The 26,060-nt window shown below is 41.0% G+C and overlaps 1 protein-coding gene across 4 annotated transcripts in view; it reads left to right on the top strand.

Annotated features, from left to right (window-relative positions):
- AOAH (acyloxyacyl hydrolase) overlaps positions 1 to 26,060 on the top strand; it is a 123,262-nt gene that overhangs the window by 29,496 nt on the left and 67,706 nt on the right. For all 4 annotated transcript variants that reach the window (XM_050937722.1, XM_050937725.1, XM_050937723.1 and 1 more), the window contains exons 6-11: positions 5,005 to 5,064; positions 19,665 to 19,735; positions 21,441 to 21,501; positions 21,985 to 22,055; positions 24,166 to 24,214; positions 25,698 to 25,746. In XM_050937722.1, the coding sequence (XP_050793679.1) occupies positions 5,005 to 5,064; positions 19,665 to 19,735; positions 21,441 to 21,501; positions 21,985 to 22,055; positions 24,166 to 24,214; positions 25,698 to 25,746 (361 nt within the window). The remainder of the gene's footprint in view (positions 1 to 5,004; positions 5,065 to 19,664; positions 19,736 to 21,440; positions 21,502 to 21,984; positions 22,056 to 24,165; positions 24,215 to 25,697; positions 25,747 to 26,060) is intronic.

Genomic DNA, 26,060 nt, shown 5'->3' with positions numbered 1-26,060 from the left:
GTGCACCCTGCTTCTATCTGCCAGAGAAATTCTGGATTGTACCTGATTCAGTTATCCAGACTACCCAAATCACTAGGAATACAAATCACTCACGTGGAGAGAGAACTTTTATGTGGGTATCCTAGCTTCTGGTGAGGACATTCTCACTCAGTTTGTGGCTAGTTCTCAGAGTTTCAGACTTGACATGCTAAGAGGAAATCAAATGTATATGAAAGAAACAAATATTAAACAGAGCAAAACACAAAAATGCCCCACAAAAATCTTCTTTATTCTCATCTGTCTTTGAGAACTACACTATCTCCTCAGGTGTAAGTGTAAATTGTTATAGTTAGGGGTGGGACTGATCCAAGCCCCTTGATCTCAATGTCTTTGAACTCTGAGTGAAGCCTAACAGAGAGTGCACAGTTTGAGCAGTAACTCATTTCCACTCCACCTCACTTGGCTACAACTTGTTGGAAATAAATGAAATGCAAAAACCACAAAGAACAAAGTAGTTCAGTCCCCAGGTGGTTCTCCATTTTTGTTGATACCTGTCATTACTACCATAAGTGTGGCGTTAGCAAAGAGCGCACATGAGCGCGCACACACACACACATATATGTATACATGTGTGTATATATAAATGTGTGTGTGTGTGTGTATAATATGTACACAGCAGCTTCCCTCAAGCAGAATCCCAAAGCACTTCACAAATATTGGACATCCAGTCACACTGAAGTGCAGACTCTTCTCGGGTGAGAGGGAGGTACGGAGGTACTTAGGAAGGCGACTTGCATACGGCATGCTACATAATACGGCAAAAGTGCATAGGCAAGAAAAGAAAAGGACACCATGGCAAACCTCTGCTCTTACAAAAAAGTGGCACATAACCTTTAATCCAGAGAACACAAAACCACAGTCTCCTCCAAAAGAAACTCTTGCCACCTTCATAAACATGGAGCCTATCCTCGACTCCCCCTGCTTCCCCAGCACACACAAAGCTGCAGTAACTTTCATAATCAGAGTAGACAGAGGACAACTGGATTTAGCATTTTGAGGAAAGACAGTTTTTCCCATATAAAATGAGGGTTAGGGGATTAACAGGCCGAAATCTGCTGGAAAAAATTGGGTGCATTCTAGTGGCAATATTTATTCAAGATAACTGTTGCAAATAGGACAGGCAGAATTTGGCCAATGGGAAGAAACTGGGCAACATTATCTTGGCTCCTTATTGGCACCTTTTGTGTACTTGTTATATGCTACAAACCAATATTTTTTACAGATTGTCTTAGAGTAAAAGCACCAGAGTGCTCAAGCTGTAGGCAGAATAATGTTGCATATAAAAATCTACACAAAGAACAACCTTTGCTTTGAGAGAGACTCTTCTGATAGTTATTCTTATACTTTATTATTCCTCATATAGTTTGCCTTTTATTTTTGACCCTTACATTTCTGAGTTAATTAATTTTGCTTTGATCAGTATCTACATCAAGTATAATGACAAGCTGAATTTTATCTCCACAAAAATGTTGATGGTGGTTTCTTGAAATGCAAATGTATGCTGCTTAAAAATCCAATCTGGCATTCCAGCCACTCAGTATGGCAACATCACTTGTTTTTTCTAATGTTTTAAATCTGCTGCTTGGCAAAGGATGCTTTTCCCCACACTGGATTTCTATAACTTCATTCAGATAAATATAAACTTGCATTGAACTTTTCTACTGAGCCTTCAAGCCTAGTGGATTTAAAGCTAGCAATTATGTTCTTATGGTGTATTGTAAGAGGGATTGATAGGTCATAGTCAAAAGGAGCAGTTTGTCCTGACTAACCATTATGATCAGCAGCAAAGCACTCACACAGTTGTGATCTGATAGTATAATTTTCCTTTCAGTTTGAAAACTGTTCAACATGAATTGATTTCTTAGTTCACTGATTCTTACAATTCACAGAAAGAAGGAAGGGATTCCTTCCATGGCAAGGTTAGTGGGGCATATTCTCAGCTCTTTCATTCCAAACGTGAATGACAAAGGCTGAGGGAATCAAGAGAATGTGCCCCTAACTGATATGACTGGTTATCAAAGATAGCCTAATAAAAGCAGAACAACACATGGGATTCATTGTAACTCTTGTGGAAGAGTATTATTTAAAAAGTAAGTTGTATAAAGGGTGGGTATTAAGATGTTGCTCTCATGAAAGTTCACAAATGTGTCTTAAATTCTGGGCCCTGTCCTGCAAGCAATCTGCAGAGTCAATCTCCAGAGGCACTCAGCACCTTACAAAACTGAACCCCAATTACAGAGGTCTCTGACTTCAGTGAAATGTAAACTTGGAAGATCTTTCTCACATCAATACAACTACCCTTTTCCCCTTACTGAAACTTTTTAATGTATTGACATTTTAATGGGTAAAAAAATAATATTTTCATACATAAAGGAAAGAGAGTATAAATATGTCCCAGAGTACACTGCCATTCGCTAATGGAGATACCATCTCCTCGGTATCCTCCATAAATTGGATTTATATTGTTTACAATAGAGGGGAGAACAGTTCCCCAACTGTGACATAGATTCTATTCTCAATTACATCCCAGTCAACACAATTAGTAGGGATATCCAAGTGTAACGGATTCCGCACCTCCTTGACAGTGAAGGGTCCTTTGGCAAAGGAACCAGTGTGGTTCTTCTGTACAAGGTTTGGAAAAGAATTCCCAAGGGTTGTGGAGGGCTTCACACCACAGTATGGTGCAGAGGTCTACTCCATAGTGGCTTTCTGTGCTTCAGCATTCATGCAAGGGCTGGGGACGGGGCTGAAAGATCTACTGTCTGAGGCCAGAGTATTTTTGTGCAGTGAGAGTGGCTTCTCAGCTGCTCCACTACCCACTTCCTTCTGCACTTTTCTCAGGCCAGTCTGTCTGGACTGAAGATTTTGGCGCAATGTAACCAAAATAAGAAAACGCATCTGGACAAATTCTATAAGGGAGGCACAAAATAAGTGTAAAATGAAACCGCAGGTGTAAATTAGTTGTGGTCAATAGGGCACATCAGATTTTGGAGTCTGCAAGGCTGAACAAGCAAAACAAGGGCCTGATCCAAAGATGCAATGAGCTCCCGGTGACTTTCAGTATCAAGCCCTAATATTAGGTGTAGTCTCAAGTGTACCGTCAGAGTGCAGGTTTGACAAGCCAGCTTTGCTTCACAATGTATCTTGCGGATGGCTAGTCACAGATTTCTGTGACACGCTACACACAGCAGGTGTTACAGATTAGTGAAGCTGCTGCTAAGAACCTAGACATTGATAAAAACAAGTCCCCTTGCTGTTTCCTTTTGTATCCAGACTGCCCGCTGTGTCCTAATAGTATTGCTTGAATATTTGGCAGATCCTGGCTGTGAGAGCCAGTGGTTAATGTGGATTTGACCTTCAGAGAGCATGGCACAGATTACCTCCTACTGCCATATGAGCAGGTCTCTGTATTACTGCTGTCATTCATGTTCATGGTGCCTGATGCATGTGAATTCCCTTGTGAATGGGACTGGTTGGATAGATGGCCTAGTAATATTTCTTGTTCCAAAGAGTGATACTTCCACTGCAATTGGGGTTGGCAATGTGGGTTTTGTGTGCTGCTGCCAAGTGTCAGGGATATTAGTGTACTTGAATATGACCCACTTGTACAAATGCAGAAGAGGCTTTTCTCCTTGACACGACCTCTTTTTGGCCAGTCTGTCCCTCTGCTCTGCTATACCTCCCTGTGTAAGTAAATTGACTGCCTTTTGGACACCCACAGAACATATGCAAGTGGATTGTGTCACAGGGTGACACTGGGCCTTTACAGGGACCAGGGCCGATGTACCTGTACTTTATCAGCACGTTCCAATTTGGCCAATTAAGAGGGATTTGAAGAAGGCACTTGGGCCCAGAGTAGGAAGGGCGGGGCAAGAGACCCAGAGAAGGAGAGTCTGGGTGAATCAGGCCTAAGGACGAGAGAAAGAGAGAGAGAGCAGATCTGAGACCTGAGACTCTCCCCACCTGTTCCCTGAGAATAAGAGGAGAAGTGGGAAGTTCTCTGGGAGGGGGAGGCAGAGGGAAAGGGAGGGAGACTTGGTGGAAGAGAGATCCCGTGAGCTGGAACCACAGGCTCCTGTGGAAAGCCCTGAGCCAGGGTCTGTAAGGAAAAGGGGAGAGCCAGGGGAGCCAGCCCGGGGACCCAGAGCTCTATACCAGAGTCAGGAAGGACACGGGGCATTGAGCCTAGAAACAGGTTGGGAACAGGGCCCCACGGATGTGCTAAAGAGAATCCCCAAAGGGCAGAGGGAGCTTTTTGTTTGGTGGAGACTTTTAGTCTTTTTAGAGGGGATTGTGTTTGTTGTGATTTGGCCAGAGGGCTAAGTAGGGTGACCAGATGTCCTGATTTTATAGGGACAGTCCCAATTTCGGGGGCTTTTTCAAACTTGCCCTCTGGTCACCCTAGGGCTAAGCCACATCTCCAGCACAAATTAGTGTGTGGAGAGCTGGAGAGATTGACCTCTGGGAGGGATACTGAGGCAAAGAGTACTGGCTGTGCCACATTCAACCAGAGAACAGTACAGAGCTATGACAGACGGCAAATCTGAACTGAAGTTAACCTCTTGTTTTCTGGAGACTGGGTTGTTCTTGCATCTTTACATCCTATTTCTGGCAGTCTTGAATCCAACAAATAGATTGCACTTCTGTATTAGTTGTTGAATTTTGTCCACTGTCACTAAGACAGCGTAGCTAAGATATGAATCCCAAATCTTAAACTGAGCTGGACTTCATTTAAGAAAATAAATGGTGCCCTGGAGCAAAATAAATGAACTCTTGCAACTGGAGTTTCATACGTGGTGATTAGATCATTGATTATTAGTCCAATAAAAAGTAGTGAATGATTTATTTGTAGATCCATCCTTCATTTTTGTGCCATGACTAATGACAGAAAGAGAGAAAATATTTGGGGAAAAATATGTAGGTAATGCAAAATTGATATATTTTATTTTTCTCTTGCTGTTTTAGATGGGGCTGAATAAGTCTGTAAGGAAAGCAAACAGGATTGTCAGGAATTCCAAAGTTCTGGTAAGAAATAAGGGTCAAAAGGTATTTTATGGTGTGACTGCATTTATTAGGGATAGGTGGCCTCAATTTGCATAATTTCAAAACTGTTTGAACCTCATAAATTTGAAATGCTGACTCAGACTTTAGTATTAATTGGTTCTGCACTGTGGTTAGGTGAGACTGAATACAGGAATAAAGGAGCAAAGAGAACATCTAGTGTAAAAATAGGTGGAAAATACAGCAGAATGCAAAACAAATGCAGAGAGAGAGTACTAGAAAATAAAAGATAGAACTGGCAAGACCAAAGCTGTAATGAAAAGTAAGAGTCTAGATCCTCTCAAGCTGTAAATAGGTATAGCAGATTTACACATCAGCTCTGGTGCAGTACCATACTGGCACACCGCTGGTGCTTGATTAACTCTTTGATGATTCATCCATCCTTAATACATAGCATTTTTTAAAAAAGAGGAGAGGGGGAAATAAAAAAGCTAGAATTATATGAATAAAAGCCTGCTGAGCTCTAATTAGTTTTATTAAGCCTGCCAACCTGATAATGGCCCAAAAAGCTCCCTGGACTCAGAAGCTCCCTGAACTCAGACTCAGTGCCCATATTCAGATCAGATCCTCATCTGAGTGTTTGCTGCAGCATTATGCCTCATTTTTATTTATTACTATGTTGGTTGTGTTTGTTTATGCACAACCCTGTGCTGCCAGCATCACTCGTGTTGAATAGTGCTCACTCACACAGGTAACCTTATTGAACCCTATAGGGCCTCCGTGTGTGTAAGGGTGGCAGGAATCCAGGTAATCAACACAAAACACCACGATGCTGCAATGCTTAGAAGTCATAGAATCATAGAATATCAGGGTTGGAAGGGACCTCAGGAGGTCCTCTAGTCCAACCTCCTGCTCAAAGCAGGACCAATTCCCAACTAAATCATCCCAGCCAGGGCAGGGCTTTGTCAAACCTGACCTTAAAAACCTCTAAGGAAGGAGATTCCACCACCTCCCCAGGTAACCCGTTCCAGTTCTTCACCACCGTCCTAGCAAAATTTTTTTACTAATATCCAACCTAAGCCTCCCCCACTGCAACTTGAGACCATTACTCGTTGTTGTGTCAAGTCTGCTTCAGTAGCCAGATGTCAGATGTTTTGGTTCAAATCCTATTTAGATTCTTTACAGAAGCAGAAGTTTCCAGAGCCCTTCAGTTCTGTCCAGGGCTCTTCCTCCAGCTGGGTCTCCAGATCTGCGGCTGCTCCAGCCCTGCCTAGTATCAGGGGGTAGCTGTGTTAGTCTGTATCCACAAAATCAACAAGGAGTCCAGTGGCACTTTAAAGACTAACAGATTTATTTGGGCATAAGCTTTTGTGGGTAAAACACCTCACTTCTTCAGATGCATAGAGTGAAAGTTACAGATGCAGGCATTATATAATGACACATGAAGAGAAGGAAGTTACCTCACAAGTGGAGAATCATTGTTGACAGAGCCAATTCAATCAGGATGGCTGTAGTCCACTCCCAATAATAGATGAGGAGGTCTTAATTCCAGGAGAGGCAAAGCTGCTTTTGTAATGAGCCAGCCCCTCCCAGTCCCTATTCAAGCCCAAATTAATGGTGGCAAGTTTGCAAATGAATTGTAGTTTTGCTGTTTCTCTTTGAAGTCTGTTTCTGAAGTTGTTTTGTTCAAGAATAGTTACTTTTAAATCTGTTATAGAATGTCCAGGGAGATTTGTTCACCTACTGGCTTTTGTATGTTACCATTCCTGATGTCTGATTTGTGTCCATTTATCCTTTTACGTAGGTATTGTCTGGTTTGGTCAATGTGCGTTTCAGTTACATTTTTCTTCCTAACCCACCATCACTCCAACCTTTTCTGCATGTGCAGACCTCTGGCTAGTAGAGATAGGCCTGAACCAAATCCCTGGATCTGAACACCCGTGTGTTTTGGGGTTCTTTGAGATCCAAACATGTTTATGGTGGGTTGAACCAAACAAAAGGACTGGCTCCAACCAGCCTTGAACACTGGAGTTTGAAACCTCACATTATGAGCCTTGCACCCATCTCTAATTGGTAGCCCCGAAATGAAGTGCAGCTTTTTTGCTGGTAGCTAGCTATGCCTTCAATTTTATGAGTCAAGTAAGCCATGGAGTTTACTTCCAATTTTCTTCAGGCATTTGATTACTGAACAAAAATTTTTTGCTCTTTGCAAAGAAATTATTGATTTTGTTTCTTCCTGAATCCTCACTGTGATGCTGCTCACAGGAATGAAAATTGAGATTCCTAATTAGCCATTGGGCTACTGCCAAGCTGCGATGCCAAGGAAATAAACAATACACTGTAAATAAGGGTTTCAGCTCATGTGGAGCAGCAACAACAGGGCCATGCTCATTATACTTTCAATTGAATATCATGTTATTGATGGTCAAATATTTCCTCCCAAATTGCATGAAGTTTCTATTTTTTCCCATCACTAGAGAAATATAAAACTGTATAAGGTTTGGGGTTCAGTAATGCAGAGGCCTCAGCCTGCTTAGTGTCCTGGGGAAAAAATATTTTAACCTTATATTAAAGACACAGGAGAAAAGAGTTAAAGCATTCGAAATGTAAAGTGCTAAGCAAGGCTTTCGCTTTAAGAACATCCCTTGCTCACATTCCCTTTAGCTGGAGAGAATTTTTTGACAGTCTTTTACATGATGTTAAAGAGGATGATAACTGTCCTTGCGAGGGAGATCAGGTGAAAGAGAAAATGTTAGTTTCTCTGGAACCATTGTTGCTGCAGCTGCTGTTAAAGTCCAATCCCATTGCCTATAAAACAAAACAAGACACATACACAAGAGGGGAGAGAAAAGAACAGCAATCATAGAAAACACAGTTTCTGTCTCTGGTGTTGACTCTCTCTTGCAATCTCACTGCTCGAGAAACACATGCATGGAACACAGTCGTATTAGCCACTCCAAAACCTGGCCACTTGGGCCAGGATTGGGCTGTGTAGGGCATTGTTTTTATCTGCCTCTCTGGTAACAGGCTTACAATAGCATTGTGGAATATGCAATCTTGGCAGGCTAAGCCAGACTCTTATTAGATGGAAGGATCCAGGAGAGGGATAGGAATGAGAAGAAATAAGATGAGGAAGGAAAAGGACACACTGAGGAGAAAGGGAGTGAAAAAGTCTCACCTCCCAGGTGGTTGTCAGGATTTAGCTGCAGCCAGTGGAGGTGGTGATGTCATCTGGGTCCCTCTCTCGGGCCTAGTCTGGTCAGGACTTGTCTCAGGATTAGGAAGAAGACAGCTGAGTGGTGACTGGGTCCCAGGAGACAGTGGTGTGGTGGCGGCAGCCATGATGGTAAAGCTTGCTCCTGTTGGTTCGCCCATCTCTCAGTCAGTAGCTGTTAATGGACAAATTCTTCTTCCTTTCCCCACAAAATTGACTTTTCTTTTAAGGGTGCCAAGAGGGAATGAGGGGCAGAACAGTTCACCCTCTCATTTTGTTCACCAATTAAGCCTAATTTCTGACACACCAATTTTGGTCCACTGATTTTTCGGCCCCATGTCTCTTTGTTTCCATGAGTTATACTAGTTGACCTTTTTGTTCGAATTCATTCATTCTTTCTGTCTCCTGTTTGGACCTTTTCCCATCAACATTTTGGTGTTATAGGTTATTGTGACCTTTTATGAATTTTCACTCACTTTTCACAGTTGAGCTCACAATTAGGGTAAATTTATAGGCTCATTTATCACAACAGGGCTAGGCAGATGATGGCCCTGAGACAGGATGAACAATCTTTCAGTTATTTCTCAAAATACTAGTTCTCTCATTCACTGCTTAATGAGTAATGAGCATGAATTGTTTAACACAGACAACTACATGATCCCATATAAAAATTGCATTAACATAATTTTTTTAATAAATTGGTTAGGCCCATCCTATAGTTAATCCTAGCACACTTCTAGCAATTACCTCACAGCTATCCTTATTGAAACATATTTTAAAGCTACAAATTAATTAAAATTAATATAATTTCCAAGCGTTTAATTATCTTTTTTGACTTTCCATGCAAAAAAATGCAACCATACACTTTCAGTCTGATCAAGTTTTATTTTAAATTAAGGGTAACAACAAAGAAGAAAGCAAAAGGTAAGATCACTCTTCAGAGAGCACAGTGTGTGTGTGTGGTCTCTGTAAAATGCTGCATCCAGTGTGCTTCCCAAAATGGCAGCTGACCCAGCAGACAGGCAGATTTGTCAGAAAATTGCCTGAGCAACTAAAAAAATGTCTGAATAGAAGATCATTTTCAAATCATACCCTGTTTCTTTAAGCACAGCCTTGTATAGAGAGCAGGGGGAGCCGCATTTCCCCAAAGGGAGCCAGAGAGAGTGCCCTTGTGTGCACGGGGTGTGCGTGGGCTCTAGGATGGTGCAGTCTGCTCCCCTCAATTCACCAACCCTGTACTGTGGGCCGGTGTGTGTATGTTGGGGGTGGGATTGTGGGGGTGTAGCCATCTCCTTCTACCCGCTAGGGACACAGAGATGAAAATATCCCTGTAGTCCCCTGAGTGAAAGTACTTCAGTTGTTAGCTGGCCTGCTCATGGACTATGCAAGGGGAGGATACATATTGTGTATACATAGAAGAACTAGCTATAATCTCTTTTTTGTGTCTTCAAAGTCTTCACCTCAGCTGCTTCTGCCCAAGGTGGGATGTCTGCTGTGTATGTGAAATCTTTGAAGTTAATGTGGCCTCAGTTTGAAGCTGTTTTAAAATGACAAACCAAAGGGAGGGGAGAAAAGTTTCTGTTCTACTTACAGCTAAGTTTGGACTTAAATTTGACTGTAATTTATTTAAAGCACCAGATTGTCTTTCCAAAGAGGCTTCAGATGTGGCCGTGTTAACATCAAAGGCTTTTGCACACTGCAGAACATTGTGACTTGTTTATGCTGGCACTTTACAGCACTGCAACTTTCTCACTCAGGGATGTGAAAAAACACCCCCTGAGCTCAGCAAGTTTCAGCGCTGTAAAGCGCCAGTGTAGACAGTGCACCAGCGCTGGGAGCCGCGCTCCCAGTGCTGGTAGCTACACCCCTTATGGAGGTGAGTTTAATGTTGTCCTTAGGCTGAAACTGAAAAGCTGACAGCTTGAGTGAAGCTTAAGGTGCTAAAAAATATTTTACAATCTCTGTTGCTTTTATATTCCTCATTTGGATTAGATTTACGTGATGGGGGGAGTCATTTAAAAAGTCAGATATATTTGTGCAAATTTTTTTTACAAAACTAAGTACAGTATATCCACACCTCCGCAGTTGTTTAAAAAAATTACACAAGTTAGTTGGGATGTGTGTTGTGTGTGTGTATGTAAACCTCAGCTTTGTAAGTGGTATAATGTTAAAGTATCCCTTTTTTGTGCAATATTTACACCTATTCATAGATTCCAAGCCCACAAAGGACTATTTTTGATAAGCTAGTCTGACCTCCTGCATAACACACGCAAGAGAACTTCTCCCAAATAATTCCTTGAGCATAGCTTTTAGAAAAACATCCAATCTTGATTTAAAAATTGTCAGTGAGGGAGAATCTACCATGACCCTTGGTAAATTGTTCCAATGGTTAATTATCCTCACTGTTAAAATTTTATGCCCTATGTCCATTCTGAATTTATCTAGCTTCAATTTCCTGACATTTGATTGTGCTGAAGAGCATATTATTAAATATTTATTCTTCATGTGGATACTTACAGACTATGATCAAGTCACCCCTTAATCTTCTCTTTGTTAAATAAGAACATAAGAATGGTCCTACTGGGTCAGACCAAAGGTCCATCTAGCCCAGTATCCTGTCTTCTGACAGTGGCCAGTACCAGGTGCCCCAGAGGGAATGAACAGAACAGGGAATCATCAAGTGATCCATCCCCTGTTGCTCGTTCCCAGCTACTGGCAAACAGAGGCTAGGGACACCATTCCTGCCCATCCTGGCTAATAGCCATTTATGGACTTATCCTCCATGAATTTATCTAGTTCTTTTTTGAACCCTGTTATGGTCTTGGCCTTCAGAACATCCTTTGACAAGGAGTTCCACGGGTTGACTGTGAAGAAATACTTCCCTTTATTTGTTTTAAACCTACTGCCTATTAATTTCATTTGGTGACCTCTAGTTCTTATGTTATGAGAAATAATAAACAACACTTCCTTATCTATTTTCTCTATACCAGTCATGATTTTATAGACTTCAATCATATCTCCCCTTAGCCGTCTCCTTTCCAAGCTGAAAAGTCCCAGTCTTATTAATCTCTCCTCATACAGAAGCCGTTCCGTACCCCTAATAATTTTTGTTGCCCTTTTCTGAACCTTTTCCAATTCCAATATATCTTTTTTGAGATGGGGTGACCACATCCACACACAATATTCAAGATGTGGGTGTACCATGGATTTATGTAGAGGCAACATGATATTTTCAGTCCTATTATCTATCCCTGTCTTTCTAGATGAGCTCTTCGAGTCTATCACTATAAGGCCTGTTTTCTAATACTTTAATCATTTTTGTGGCTCTTCTCTGAACCCTCTCCAATTAGCGCCTTGAAATGTTGGCACCAGAACTGGACATAGTATTCCAGCAGCTGTCACACCAGTGCCAAAAACAGAGGTTCCTACTCGAGATTCCCCTGTTTATGCATCCCAGGATTGCATTAGCTCTTATGGCCACAGCATCACAATGGGAGCTCATATTAAGCTGATTATCCACCACAACTCCTGAGTCATTACTTTCTAAGATAGAGTCCTCCATTCTGTAAATATAGGCTACATTCTTTGTTCTTGGATACATATATTTACATTTAGCCATAAAATGCATATTCATAGATTCATAGACTCTAGGACTGGAAGGGACCTCGAGAGGTCATCGAGTCCAGTCCCCTGCCCTCATGGCAGGACCAAATATTGTCTAGACAATCCCTAATAGACATTTATCTAACCTACTCTTAAATATCTCCAGAGATGGAGATTCCACAACTTCCCTAGGCAATCTATTCCAGTGTTTAACTACCCTGACAGTTAGAAACTTTTTCCTAATGTCCAACCTAAATCTCCCTTGCTGCAGTTTAAGCCCATTGCTTCTTGTTCTATCATTGGAGGCTAAGGTGAACAAGTTTTCTCCCTCCTCCTGATGACACCCTTTTAGATACCTGAAAACTGCTATCATGTCCCCTCTCAGTCTTCTCTTTTCCAAACTAAACAAACCCAATTCCTTCAGCCTTCCTTCACAGGTCATGTTCTCAAGACCTTTAATCATTCTTGTTGCTCTTCTCTGGACCCTCTCCAATTTCTCCACATCTTTCTTGAAATGCGGTGCCCAGAACTGGACACAATACTCCAGCTGAGGCCTGACCAGCGCAGAGTAAAGCGGAAGAATGACTTCTCGTGTCTTGTTTACAACACACCTGTTAATGCATCCCAGAATCACGTTTGCTTTTTTTGCAACAGTATCACACTGTTGACTCATATTAAGCTTGTGGTCTACTATGACCCCTAGATCTCTTGCTGCCATACTCCTTCCTAGACAGTCTCCTCCCATTCTGTATGCGTGAAACTGATTGTTCCTTCCTAAGTGGAGCACTTTGCATTTATCTTTATTGAACTTCATCCTGTTTACCTCAGACCATTTCTCCAATTTGTCCAGATCATTTTGAATTTTGACCCTGTCCTCCAAAGGAGTTGCAATCCCTCCCAGTTTGGTATCATCCGCAAACATAATAAGCGTACTTTCTATGCCAACATCTAAATCGTTGATGAAGATATTGAACAGAACCGGTCCCAAAGCAGACCCCATGCGGAACCCCACTGGTTATACCTTTCCAGCAGGATTGGGAGCCATTAATAACTACTCTCTGAGTACGGTTATCCAGCCAGTTATGCACCCACCTTATAGTAGCCCCATCTAAATTGTACTTTCCTAGTTTATCTATAAGAATATCATGCGAGACCATATCAAATGCCTTACTAAAGTCTAGGTATATCACATCCACTGCTTCTCCCTTATCCACAAGGCTCGTTATCCTATCAAATAACGCTATCAGTTTAGTTTGACACGATTTGTTCTTTACAAATCCATGCTGGCTATTCCTTATCACCTTACCACCTTCCAAGTGTTTGCAGATGATTTCTTTAATTACCTGCTCCATTATCTTCCCTGGCACAGAAGTTAAACTAACTGGTCTGTAGTTTCCTGAGTTGTTTTTATTTCCCTTTTTATAGATGGGCACTATATTTGCCCCCTTCCAGTCTTCTGGAATATCCTCCGTCTCCCATGATTTCCCAAAGATAATAGCTAGAGGCTCAGATACCTCTTCTATTAACTCCTTGAGTATTCTAGGATGCATTTCATCAGGCCCTGGTGACTTGCAGGCATCTAACTTTTCTAAGTGATTTTTTACGTGCTCTTTTTTTATTTTATCGTCTAAACCTACCCTCTTCCCGTAAGCATTCACTATATTAGACATTCCTTCAGACTTCTCAGTGAAGACTGAAACAAAGAAGTCATTAAGCATCTCTGCCATTTCCAAGTCTCCTGTTACTGTTTCCCCCTCCTCACTGAGCAGTGGGCCTACCCTGTCCTTGGTCTTCCTCTTGCTTCTAATGTATTGATAAAAAGTCTTCTTGTTTCCCTTTATTCCCATAGCTAGTTTGAGTTCATTTTGTGCCTTTGCCTTTCTAATCTTGCCTCTGCATTCCTGTGTTATTTGCCTGTATTCGTCCTTTGTAATCTGACCTAGTTTCCATTTTTTATATGACGCCTTTTTATTTTGTAGGTCACGCAAGATCTCGTGGTTAAGCCAAGGTGGTCTTTTGCCACATTTTCTATCTTTCCTAACCATCGGAATAGCTTGCTTTTGGGCCCTTAATAGTGTCCCTTTGAAAAACTGCCAACTCTCCTCAGTTGTTTTTCCCCTCAGTCTTGATTCCCATGGGACCTTACCTATCAGCTCTCTGAGCTTACCAAAATCTGCCTTCCTGAAATCCATTGTCTCTATTCTGCTGTACTCCCTTCTACCCTTCCTTAGAATTGCAAACTCTATGATTTCATGATCACTTTCACCCAAGCTTCCTTCTACTTTCAAATTCTCAACAAGTTCCTCCCTATTTGTTAAAATCAAGTCTAGAACAGCTTCCCCCCTAGTAGCTTTTTCAACTTTCTGAAATAAAAAGGTGTCTGCAATGCAGTCCAGGAACTTATTGGAGAGTCTGTGCCCCGCAGTGTTATTTTCCCAACATATATCTGGATAGTTGAAGTCCCCCATCACCACCAAATCTTGGTCTTTGGATGATTTTGTTAGTTGTTTGAAAAAAGCCTCATCCACCTCTTCCACCTGATTAGGTGGCCTGTAGTAGACTCCCAGCATGACATCACCCGTGCTTTTTACTCCTTTTAGCCTAACCCAGAGACTCTCAACACTTCCGTCTCCTATGTCCATCTCCACCTCAGTCCAAGTGTATACATTTTTAATATATAAGGCAACACCTCCTCCCTTTTTCCCCTGTCTATCCTTCCTGAGCAAGCTATACCCATCCACACCAACATTCCAGTCGTGTGTATTATCCCACCAAGTTTCAGTAATGCCAACAATGTCATAGTTGTATTTATTTATTAGCACTTCCAGTTCTTCCTGCTTATTACCCATACTTCTTGCATTTGTATAAAGGCATCTAAGATACTGGTTTGATCTTGCCTCCCAGGTTTGCCCTGACCCTCCTTCCTCACTGCCATTATAGCCCGTGCTCCCTCCTGTTTCCGACCCATCTCCCAGGTCTTGTTCCCCACTTAGCTGTGGGGTTTGCTCACCTGTCCCCGTCGAACCTAGTTTAAAGACCTCCTTACTAGGTTAGCCAGTCTGGGCGCAAATAAGGCCTTTCCCCTCTTCGAAAGGTGAACGCCATCTGTGCCTAGCAGTCCTTCCTCGAATAGCATCCCGTGGTCAAGGAAGCCAAAGCCCTCCTGGCGACACCATCTTCGCAGCCAGGCATTCACCTCCACAATGCATCTGTCTCTGCCCGGGCCCATACCTTCAACAGGAAGAATTGAAGAGAATACCACCTGTGCTCCAAACTCCTTAACCCGTACTCCCAGAGCCCGGTAGTCACTCTTGATCTGCTCAGTCTCACACCTCACAGTATCATTTGTGCCCACATGGATGAGTAGCATGGGGTAGTAGTCAGAAGGCCGGATAATCCTCGACAATGCCTCTGTAACATCTCGGATACGGGCCCCTGGCAGGCAGCATACCTCCCGGGATGAATGGTCAGGGCGACAGGTGGGTGTCTCCGTCCACATTGCTTGCACCCAGTTTGTCAAGTAATCCAGATCACTCTGAATCAGTGACCTGCCCTCTTCATTATTTGGCATTCCCCCAATTTTGCCATCTGCAAACTTTATCAGTGATGATTATATGTTTTCTTCCAGATCATTGATAAAAATATTAAATAGCATAGGGCACCCCCTTGGAAGGACACCCACTTGATGATGATTCCCTATTTACAATTACATTTTGAGACTTATCAGTTAGCTAGTTTTTAATCCACTTAACGTGTGCCATGTTCATTTTATATTGTTCTAGTTTTTAATCAAAATGTTGTGCAGTACCAAGTCAAATGCCTTATAGAAGTCTAAGTAAATTATGTCAATACTATTTCCTTAATCAACCAAACTTGTAATCTAATCAGAAAAAGATATCGAGTTAGTTTGACAGGACCTATTTTCCATAAACCCATGTTGATTTGCATTAATTACATTACTGTCCTCTAGTTCTTTATTAATCGAGTCTCCTATCAGCAGCTCCCATTATGTTGCTGGAATTGATGTCAGACTTAACAGGCTATAATTACCCACGTCATCCTGTTTAGCCTGTTTAAAAATTGGCATATTAGCTTTCTTCCAGCCTTCTGGAACTTCGCCAGTGCTGCAAAACTTATTGAAAAACACCATTAACAGTTCGGTGAGTTCCTCAGTCAACTCTATTAAAACTCTTGCATCCAAGTTATCTGGACTTACTGATTTAAAAATGTCTGACTTTAGCAGCTTCTGTTGAACATCCCACAGAGATACTTGTGGGATGGAAAAAGTGCTATCACCGCCTGATGAGACCATATCAGTTTTTTCTCCAAATATAGAACAGAAATATTTTATGAACACTTCTGCTTTTTCTGCATTATTATTGATAATTCTACCATTTCCATCTAGTAATGGACCAATACCATTGTCAGGATTTCTTTTTATTTCTCATATATTTAAAAAACTCCTTATTGTCCTTAACTCTGCTGGCCATAGATTTCTCCTTGTGTCCCTTATCAATTTTCTACAATTCCTAATTTCTGGTTTATATTCATTACTATCAACTTCCCATTTCTTCCATTTGATATATATACATATACATATACGTATACATATACATATACATATACATATACATATACATATACATATACTAGATGCCCCAAAAGCCATAGTCCCACATTTGAGGAAGAAGGCTGTGCTGGTAAAAAAAAAAATTGGTATAGAGGGAAAGTGAAGGCAGCTACTTATCTATCTATCTATCTATCTATATATGTATATGTATAGATATTGTGATGGGGCAAGGCCAGATGGCTACAATAAAGTAGTAAGGAACAGGTATGTTAGCCCCAGGCTAACCAAATCCCTAGTACCATGGTAACCAAATGGCAGTTGCTCCAGGTTAATCAAGACACCTGGGGCCAATTGAGATCTTTCTAGAAGGCAGTGGAGATAGCTACATTGATTGGGCCACCTGAAGCCAATCAAGGACTGGCTGGAACTAGTTAAAAGTCTCCCAGTTAGTCAGTGAGTTTGGGGTGTGAGGAGCTGGGAGCAAGAGGTGCAAGGAGCGGAGAGGGAGAGGGAGAGGGAGAGGGAGAGGGAGAGGGAGAGGGAGAGGGAGAGGGAGTGGGAGTGCTGCTGGAGGACTAAGGAGTACAAGCATTATCAGACACCAGGAGGAAGGTCCTGTGGTGAGGATAAAGAAGGTGTTTGGAGGAGGCCATGGGGAAGTAGCCCAGGGAGTTAGTTGTAGCTGTCATGCAGCTGGTACAGGAGGCACTATAGACAGCTGTAATCCACAGGGCCCTGGGCTGGAACCCAGAGTAGAGGGCGAACCTGGGTTCCCCCAAAACCTCTCAACTCCTGATCAGACACAGGAGGAGTTGACCCAGACTGTGGGTTCTGTTATATCCTTGAGGGCAGCCGGTTTAGGAAGAAATCACTTGAGGCCAGAGAGCAGATAGCTAACAAAGCTACCATTTATTTACGGACACAGAGCTCGCCTGACCAGCTGAAGCAGGCTGGGCTATCCCCTAATAATCTAATTTAGTTGCCATAGGAACAAAAACCATGACAACCAAATACACAACAGGTTTCACCAGAGGGGGAGATCACTGAGATGAGCAAATCCGCCAATAAGCGCAAGACTCACCAAGGTAGAGGAGGAACTTTGTCACAATATATAAATAGCTGCCTTCACTTCCCCTTTATACCTTTTTTTTTTTTTTTTAACCAGCACATTCTTCTTCCTCAAATGTGGGATCGTGGCTTTTGGGGCATCTAGTAAAGTATTCTTAAACAATTCCCAATCCAGTTATCTTCCTCCTACCTGATTTGGCTCATAATTGTTTTCAGCTTTGTGAAATTAGTCCTATTAAAGCATCAAGTATATATATATTACTGATCTGAACTTTATTCTGCGTGCACATTATAAATGTAACCAAGTCATGATAACTTGTACCTAAGCTATCATTAATTTTTAGGCCTGTGATCAGTTTTTCTTTAACTGCTAGGACAGATCTAATAAAGCATTCCCCTGTGTTGGCTGCAACACTTTTTGAGTTAGGAAATTGTCATCTATAATGTTCAGAAATTACAAGGATGTTTTAGTTCTGGCAGCATATGTCATTCAAATTGAAATCCACCATGATCACACAGCTTTTTTTCCTAGACATTATAGATTAAGTGTGTAAGAAGGTAGTCATCCTGTTCTCCTGTGTGATTTGATGGTGTGTAGCAGACATGAACTAATACCCAATCTTGTGCTTTATCTGTTAGGACATTGATCCACAAGCATTCAAGATCATTTTCTTCCAAGTTGTCAGTGACTTGGAAACAAGTAATACCATTTTTGACATAGAGTGTCACTCCCCCTCCCTTTTTGCCTACTTAATTTTTCTTAAATAGGTTATAACCATTGATTTTTACAGTCCAATAGTGCGAATCACCCCACAAGGTTTCAGTAATAACAGTTAGATTTAATTATCATCGTAAATAAGCAATTCCAATTTATCTCGTTTGTAACCCAGGCTCCTAGCATTGATGTATAGGCAATTCAAGAATGTATTGAATATCAGATGCTGACGGTAGTTGACCACTCTCTGTGCACCCAATACATGTGTTTATCTTCCAATCATGTGTTATTGCTTGAGCAAATCTGTTTCCTTCCATCCTAATCCCTGCCAGCAGGGTCATGTTGAGTCCTAAACACAGCAGAACTGGTGCACTGCTACAGTATTGGGAGTCAGGATGCAGGGAGCCCACACAGGAGATCTGAGTCCTCTTGTATGCTGCAGAGCACAGCCCCATGGGAACTAAGTTAGGGGTTAAAGTAGGGTGGGACTGGTGGATCTGTGACTGTGATTGCCATGCTGACCAATATTGTTTCCTTATACTCCCTCATCTGTCTGTCTGTCCATCTGTTGTCTCTTGTTTTATGCTTAGATTGTAAGTTCTTTGGGGAAGGGACAGTCTCTTTGTTCTGTACAGCACCTAGCACAAGGAGGTCCTAGTCCATGACTAGGGCTCCTAGGTACTATAGTATTGAAAATAATAATAATAATAATCATCCTCCACGGCCTGAGGAAAAGATGTTGTTCAAGCTGTTCATGCTTACACCCTACAAACCTCCTCAGCCCACAGCCAGTTACTCAGGCTGGGCACTGACAAAAGAATTTAGCCCTTCATATTTATAGTCCATTTGAATATATGGTAGGTCATACTAGCAACATGTGCATTAAATTAATGCCCCATTTACATTATGTGAGCATTTCTTTGATGTAAGCATGTACCAGTAAGTGCTACTTCGTTCTGGGATATTAGGATTACTCATTATCCTCCACATTTGGTTTGTCTCCAATGAAGGTCATGTATTGTAAAATGGATTTACCTTGGAGCATAATTTTCTACAGGTGGTGAACATGACCCTGCCCTTGGTTTTCTATGTAAGAATCCCATTAAAAACCAATGGATGTACTATGTACACATCCATCCCCTTAAATTATCCTCCTTTTGAGCCTGACCCTGCATCCCTTGCTCACCCAGAACTCACGCTCAGCATTCAGGAACAAGATTTATGTTCAATGAACACTTCTGCAATTCCTGGTAAGTATCATTGTCACTTGTTCTATTCTCATGCAAGATGCAGATGGTTTATAAAACACTGATTTTAATAAAGTGAATAATCCTGGTAAATGACTATTTTCCCCCAGGAAATTGTTCATCCCCTTTAATTTTGTGATAACCATTACACAAGCAGCTGGAAAGTACGTGAGCTATATGAACTAATGCACTGTTCTCTTTTCCTAGAAAAACACAGCCGGCTATTCAAGTATATGTGCACTTCCCATTCTGGTCAAGCTGTGTGAGAAGATTAAATAGTATGTATGATATTTCCAGTCCTAAATGGCCAACTTCATAATATTTGGGGCACTTGTTCCTTTTAATAACTAAAACAAAACAAAAAAAACCCTTCAGCTTTAAAAGGGCTTTGTTCTCCTGTAGAAGACAACATTGTTTTCCATCAGAAACATTCTTTAGAAAGTACAGCAGTTAAGGTACATATCACTCCTAGAAGAAGATGCTGGAAATGAATTTGAGTATTTTTAGTATTGAAAACAAAAGCATAATGACAGTGGTGGTAAGAGGACATGCAGGCCCTGTCACAAACTGGGGGTATCCTGGCATCTTCCCACCCAGATTCCATGTCCACAAGCCAGGTTATCATCTAGTACCACTTTTCCTCTCTGATTTCCTGTCTCCATCCAGTTGTTGTGCTTCCTGTCCCACTAGAGAGAAACATGCTCTCCTTTGATCACAGCAAGCAGCATCTATATAATTCTAAAAGGCACAAGATAAGAAGTGGACAGGGAAAATGCTCAATTACACATACATTAAAGCTAGAGTCTCAGTAAAGGAACGTAGGACTGGGCATCAACTGGGCTACTATTTTCAGAGAGCATCTGTTGGAGCAGAGAATTTATGGGTTGGAGGAGGAACACTTGAAGCATATCTAGTAAGGGATAGGAACACATGAAGTATTTTTAGGATGACCCTATTCCCCAGCCCAATTTGTTCAGTAAAATTCCACTCTTGTGAGTGAACCTCAAATATCAATAGTAGGAGTTGGGGTGATCTGTGTAGAAGATTTCTAAAGAGTCTGTAAAATCCATTAAGTCAAGGCCAGAAGTATTATGAGCAGGGAGAATAGAAGATTTAGCTCAGTGAGTCAGACAGAGATAGTTGGAGCCAAAATGTACATACACACTGTAAAATATATGCCAGATCAATGATGTTCGGTTCCCTCCCCCGACCAATATGTGGTAGAACGTTTTCCTCTTTGCACTTGTTCTGGATCTATGCCATTTCCTTTCAACTGACACTAGTCAGAGACTGAACTAGCCTAAAGCAGGCAGTACTTTCAAAGTACAGGGTGCACAGAGAACCAGGATGACAAGTCCAAATAAAAATGTGCATAACCTATCTCCATTGGTTCTCGGTGTCTGATGCTAATGTAATTTGAAACCACCTAGCCTAGGAGCAGCAGCTTAGTTTTTTTACCCTGATTCAGAAGCTCTCATGCGTCCAAGAGGTTGGAAACTCTTTGAAGGTCATATGCTTAGCCTCCCAAGGAGAGGATTCTTAGCATGTCATTCCAAGAACACCACCTGCTAAGCAATACATAAGAATGCTTGTTTCGCCACTGAAGACAGATGCTGATCTGCTTTCTCTAGCCAAGGACAGATGTCATAATGTTTGGAACTACAGGATCCATGGGGTCCAGTATGCTGTCACTTTACATAATTCAGAAAGTATTAGGCTAATTTTACTACTGATTTGATTTGCTACTTTATTTTAGGAATTTAGTGCTAGATTCTACTGTTATCCATGTGTAACTCCATTTAACTGAGAACAAAGTGACTGAAATCAATACCCTGAAATGTGGAATCAATACCCTGAAATGCAGATACTTGTGCTTGAACATGGAGTGAGAAATTAATAATATATTAACGAACAGCGTGTATATTTGCATCTCTTTACTGTATTTTTGTTTCTGACACAAAGTATTGTGGTTTTTTTTTACAGTGCCATAAGAAATAACTTACCATATGAAGACTTTGATGGAGATAAATTTAGTGCTTTCCCAGTAAGTAAAGCTTCTCTTTTGGTGGGATAATCCTCTATTGACAAGAATCTCTCTGAAGTTCCTTCTAGCTTCTACAAAACCTTTTTCTTTCATGGGAGAGCATAGGAATCGAGTGAGAGCAGTTTTTATTATAGAAGATAATTTTCTTTTGAGGGAAAGGGGAAGAAATCATTCATTTATGCCATTTTTGGCGATAGCTGCATTGTCTGCAGTAGCAAACTGCTCTGCCACTGAGTAGTATGTTTATTGACTTAATAGATGGTGAAGCAAACCCATTTAAAAATATTAAAATTGGCAGCATGTCTTATTTCTGCATCAAAATTAGCACAATGTCATTTATTAAAGCTTAGTGTTGGTAATTTGGAATGAAACCCATGTACCAGGCTTTATTCCTGCACCTTGAGTTACTCTCATTTTAGATATTTGAAATAAAAAAAAAAAGAATAAGAAGAACATCCTATTTGTGCTTCTCTTGGCTTTTAGACTTTGAGGGGCTATCACTGGAGAGGCAGAGACTGCAATGAAGGAAAAGCAACAGTGTACCCTGGTAGACGGTAATTTTGTTAATTACTTTTAGATACTCATGTTAAAAAGAAATATTTTACAATTTTTGGTCAAATCTTGAAAGAATACGCATTATTATTATTATCTATTAATTTGTATTCTGATAGAGCCTAGATGACCCAATCAAGATGGGACCCAGTGGTAGTAGGTGCTGTATAGACACACAGAGCTTCTGGTCTAAATAGAAAAGACAGACAGAGGCTGAGAGGGGAGGACAAAGAGAAGCACAGAGAGGTGAACTGATCTTAGTCAGCGTCACATGGCAAGTCAGTGGCAGAGCCAGGAATAGATCCCAGTTTCTTAAGTGCTAATCCAGTAGACCACACAGTTTCTCATCACTTCCTCCTAGACTTCACTGGTGATTGCAGGTGCTCTGCACCTCTGCAGACTAGGCCCTTTTGACCCTTTATGATCTTCAAAGCTAGCTCCAATTTACTGATTATTCACTAGAAACTGGATATACTTATATGCTGGTACAGTAAGTATTACAGAAGAGCAATTGAAACTACACAGAGTAGGGCATATTAATATCTTGATGCAAGGAGGAAACACATACACACACTGTGCAATGTTCTGCCCTCAGATGCACATGCAAGGTTCCCACTGAAATCAGTGGGAGCTGTGCAGAAGCAAAAATGGACCTACTGAAAGAAGAAACGGTCTAAGTATGAATATCATGTGTATTTGGGGATCATATTCAGCCCTCAGTCCACATGGCTGCTACTGAAGTGGGTGGAAATTCTACGTATGGATGACTGGTTAGATACAGTGCCAGATTCTAGTCTCACTGACATTGCCATACATTCAATGTAAGTGATATTTTCCCCTATATTAGGTAAATAACTCCCAGTAACATCAGTGGGACTTACATGCACATGCTGAGTGGAGAACTGTGTGTCTGTGATTAAGGCCCTCTTTGCCCCTTATCTTACCCCATGCTACAAAATCATTTAAAAAAAAAAAGGTTTCTGCTCACATGATTGCGCCACCAAGCATCAACAGGGCATAGTTCAGAACTATTTTTAAATCTTGGTAGCAGCCAAGTGCTGAATAGTTTAAAAATACAGGCTTAGCAGAATTATGTTCCACTCACACTGGGCAGCACAACTGTGTTAGGAGAAACAATTTTCTAAGCCCACAGTGAACACTGGAGGGCCACAATGTAAAGTGAGCATGAGCCAGTTGTAGGACATGATGGGCCTGATCCAAAGCTTACTGAAGTCAATGGGAGTCTTTTCATTGACTTCAATGGGGCTTTGAATCAGGCCCGCAGTGATATTTGATGAGATTTGAAATAGTGGTGAACTAGGGGTAAAAGGGGTAGGTCCAGTTAACTTCTGTGGTAGTGGGGACTGCAAACACTTGTGCTATGTCTACACTAGAGCTGAAGGGGTAATTTTCAGCTCAAGTAGACTTGTCATATCTCTGATCAAGATAACCACACTAAAAATAGCAGTGTAGCCGCGTGCCCAGAATGGGCTAGTTACTCCAAATATGTATCTGCAGTTTCAGATGGGATTGTACTTGGGGCAGCTAGAAGCACTGGAATAAATTGCCAAGGGAGGTTGTGAAATCTCCATCATTGGAGATTTTTAAGAGCAGGTTGGACAAACACCTGGTCTAGATAATTCTTAGTCCTGTCATAGGTGCAGGGGAATGGACTAGATGAGGTCCCTTCCAGTCCTATGTTTCTATGAACTTGATGCCCATGAAGTTGCAGCTACACTGCTATTTTTACCATACTACTGTGGGTATGTCTACCCAAGCTGGAGATGACCTCTCCAGTTCCAGGTAGACGTACCCTGGGTTAGCATTACTCAGCATCTTGTAGAATTGAGTTCTAAATTGTCAATGTGTTTTGGGGGGAATTTCACTTCTCTTAAATTCTGAAAAGAAAAACATATGCAAGTTGAAATTTCTAATTATTTCCTTTAAAATGCTGACTGTTTGATGACCTCCAAGGAGCACAAAGTCTGACATTATGCTCTTATAGAAAATGGACCAAGGAGGCTGGTTTCCTTGAAAAGCACAAAGCATTTTATCGTTAAACCTATTTTATCATTTTTTAATGCTATATCTCTTTTTGTAATTCTATATTAGCTCAGATAACTGGGATGTGGAAAGGGATTCTAACTGTAATGGTATATGGGTAAGTAAATTATGTTAAATCTTGAAATTTCTTCCTGATTCCCACTCCCTTCTCTTCTTCTTCTCTTCCACCCCTCTATTTTAGAATTAGTCTGTAAGCATTTAGACTAATTTCATTTGCATACCAGATTGTGATATCGCAAGTAATACCACTGAAGTCACTTGGTCTACTTGCAGAATATCCTTGTGAATAAAGGACACTACTGTGGGTGGGTGAGTGGTTGAAGAGACACATCCAGAACATTCTGAAACATGACCGTTAGGCAGGAAACCTTGCCATACTTCAGGTTTGTAACAATAAAACCCAAATATGCAAGTGTTTCCTGGTCTGGTGTTTTGTTTTGAGTTGTTGAGGGGGTATTTGTTTTGCCAAAGTTTCAGGCACCTTATGGAGGTCTGTGAGTGCAACATCCAAAAGAGAATTCACTGAAGTAATAATAGTGCTTCCACAGGCATAGCTGGAGACCATTGGGAAATTAAATTATCTACTGGTGAATATGGAAAAAAACAGTTTTTATGAGCGCAGCATTTGCAAGAGACATCAAATCCAATGTAAATCAAAACAGCATGATATTTGAGATCTCTCAAACATTATGCTATTTAGAACAGGAGTACTTGTGGCACCTTAGAGACTAACAAATGTATTTGAGCATAAGCTTTCGTGGGTTACAGCCCACTTCATCAGATGCATAGAATGGAACATAAGAAGAGTGTATATATATACACATACAGAGAAGATGCTACACGAGCTCTAAGAGGCTAAGTAATTAAGATGACCTGTTATCAGCAGGAAAAAACTTTTGTAGTGATAATCAAGATGGTCAATTACACACAGTTGATGAGGTGTAAAGATAGTTATCATAAGGAAACAGATTCAAGTAGTGTAATGACTCAGCCTGAGTCATTGACCATCTTGATTATCACTACAAAAGTTTTCCTGCTGATAACAGGTCATCTTAATTAATTAGCCTCTTAGAGCTGGTATGGCATCTTCTGTGTGTGTGTGTATATATATACACACACACGCACACACACACGCGCACACACACACACACACACGTTCCATTCTATGCATCTGATGAAGTGGGCTATAGTTCACGAAAGCTTATGCTCAAATAAATTTGTTAGTCTCTAAGGTGCCACAAGTACTCCTGTTCTTTTTATGGATACAGACTAACATGGCTGCTACTCTGAAACCTATGCTATTTAGATTTACATTGGATTTAACACAAAACTCCAGTGACATAGCAAGAACTTTAAACTTCCTTGTGATCACTGTTTAAAAAAAAGGGGCAATTCCCAGACAAAAAACTTAGTTATCAGAGAATTAAAGTCATGAATAAACATCCACTGAATTAAATCAACATTATTATGATGTGACAGTTCTGAAAAGTCAATAATCCAAATGATAGCCCTACTATTTGATTTGTGCTGCCACTTTGCAGGTATCAAATAGACTTCTTTTTCCTTTTATCCTCTAACAGGGTGTAGATCCAAAAGATGGAATTCCATATGAGAAAAAATTCTGTAAAGGTAAATCATTAAATGTAATACATGGCTAATACAATACTTATGTTACATATGTTTTTATACAAACAGTCATGATCATTGTAAATCCCGAGAAAAGATGACAGATTTCACAGCTTCTTTATAATGACAAAAATGGCAAATTCACTCTTTGCTTTAATGTGAGGAGAAAACTCACAGGACACGTACTGTTATAATATCAATTTCAGTTTAGAAAAATGATTTTAAAAGTGACTTTAGAGCTGAAAGATACCGAGCTGAGAGCATTGGAATTTGATTTTTTTATTCATAGACCAGGTCCAGTGAGGGCAGCAGCAGAA

Source organism: Gopherus flavomarginatus, chromosome 2, assembly GCF_025201925.1.
Source record: "Gopherus flavomarginatus isolate rGopFla2 chromosome 2, rGopFla2.mat.asm, whole genome shotgun sequence".
NCBI classification, from domain to species: domain Eukaryota; kingdom Metazoa; phylum Chordata; order Testudines; family Testudinidae; genus Gopherus; species Gopherus flavomarginatus.
Note: the sequence above shows the minus strand (reverse complement) of the source record. Positions and strands in the feature narration are given on the sequence as shown.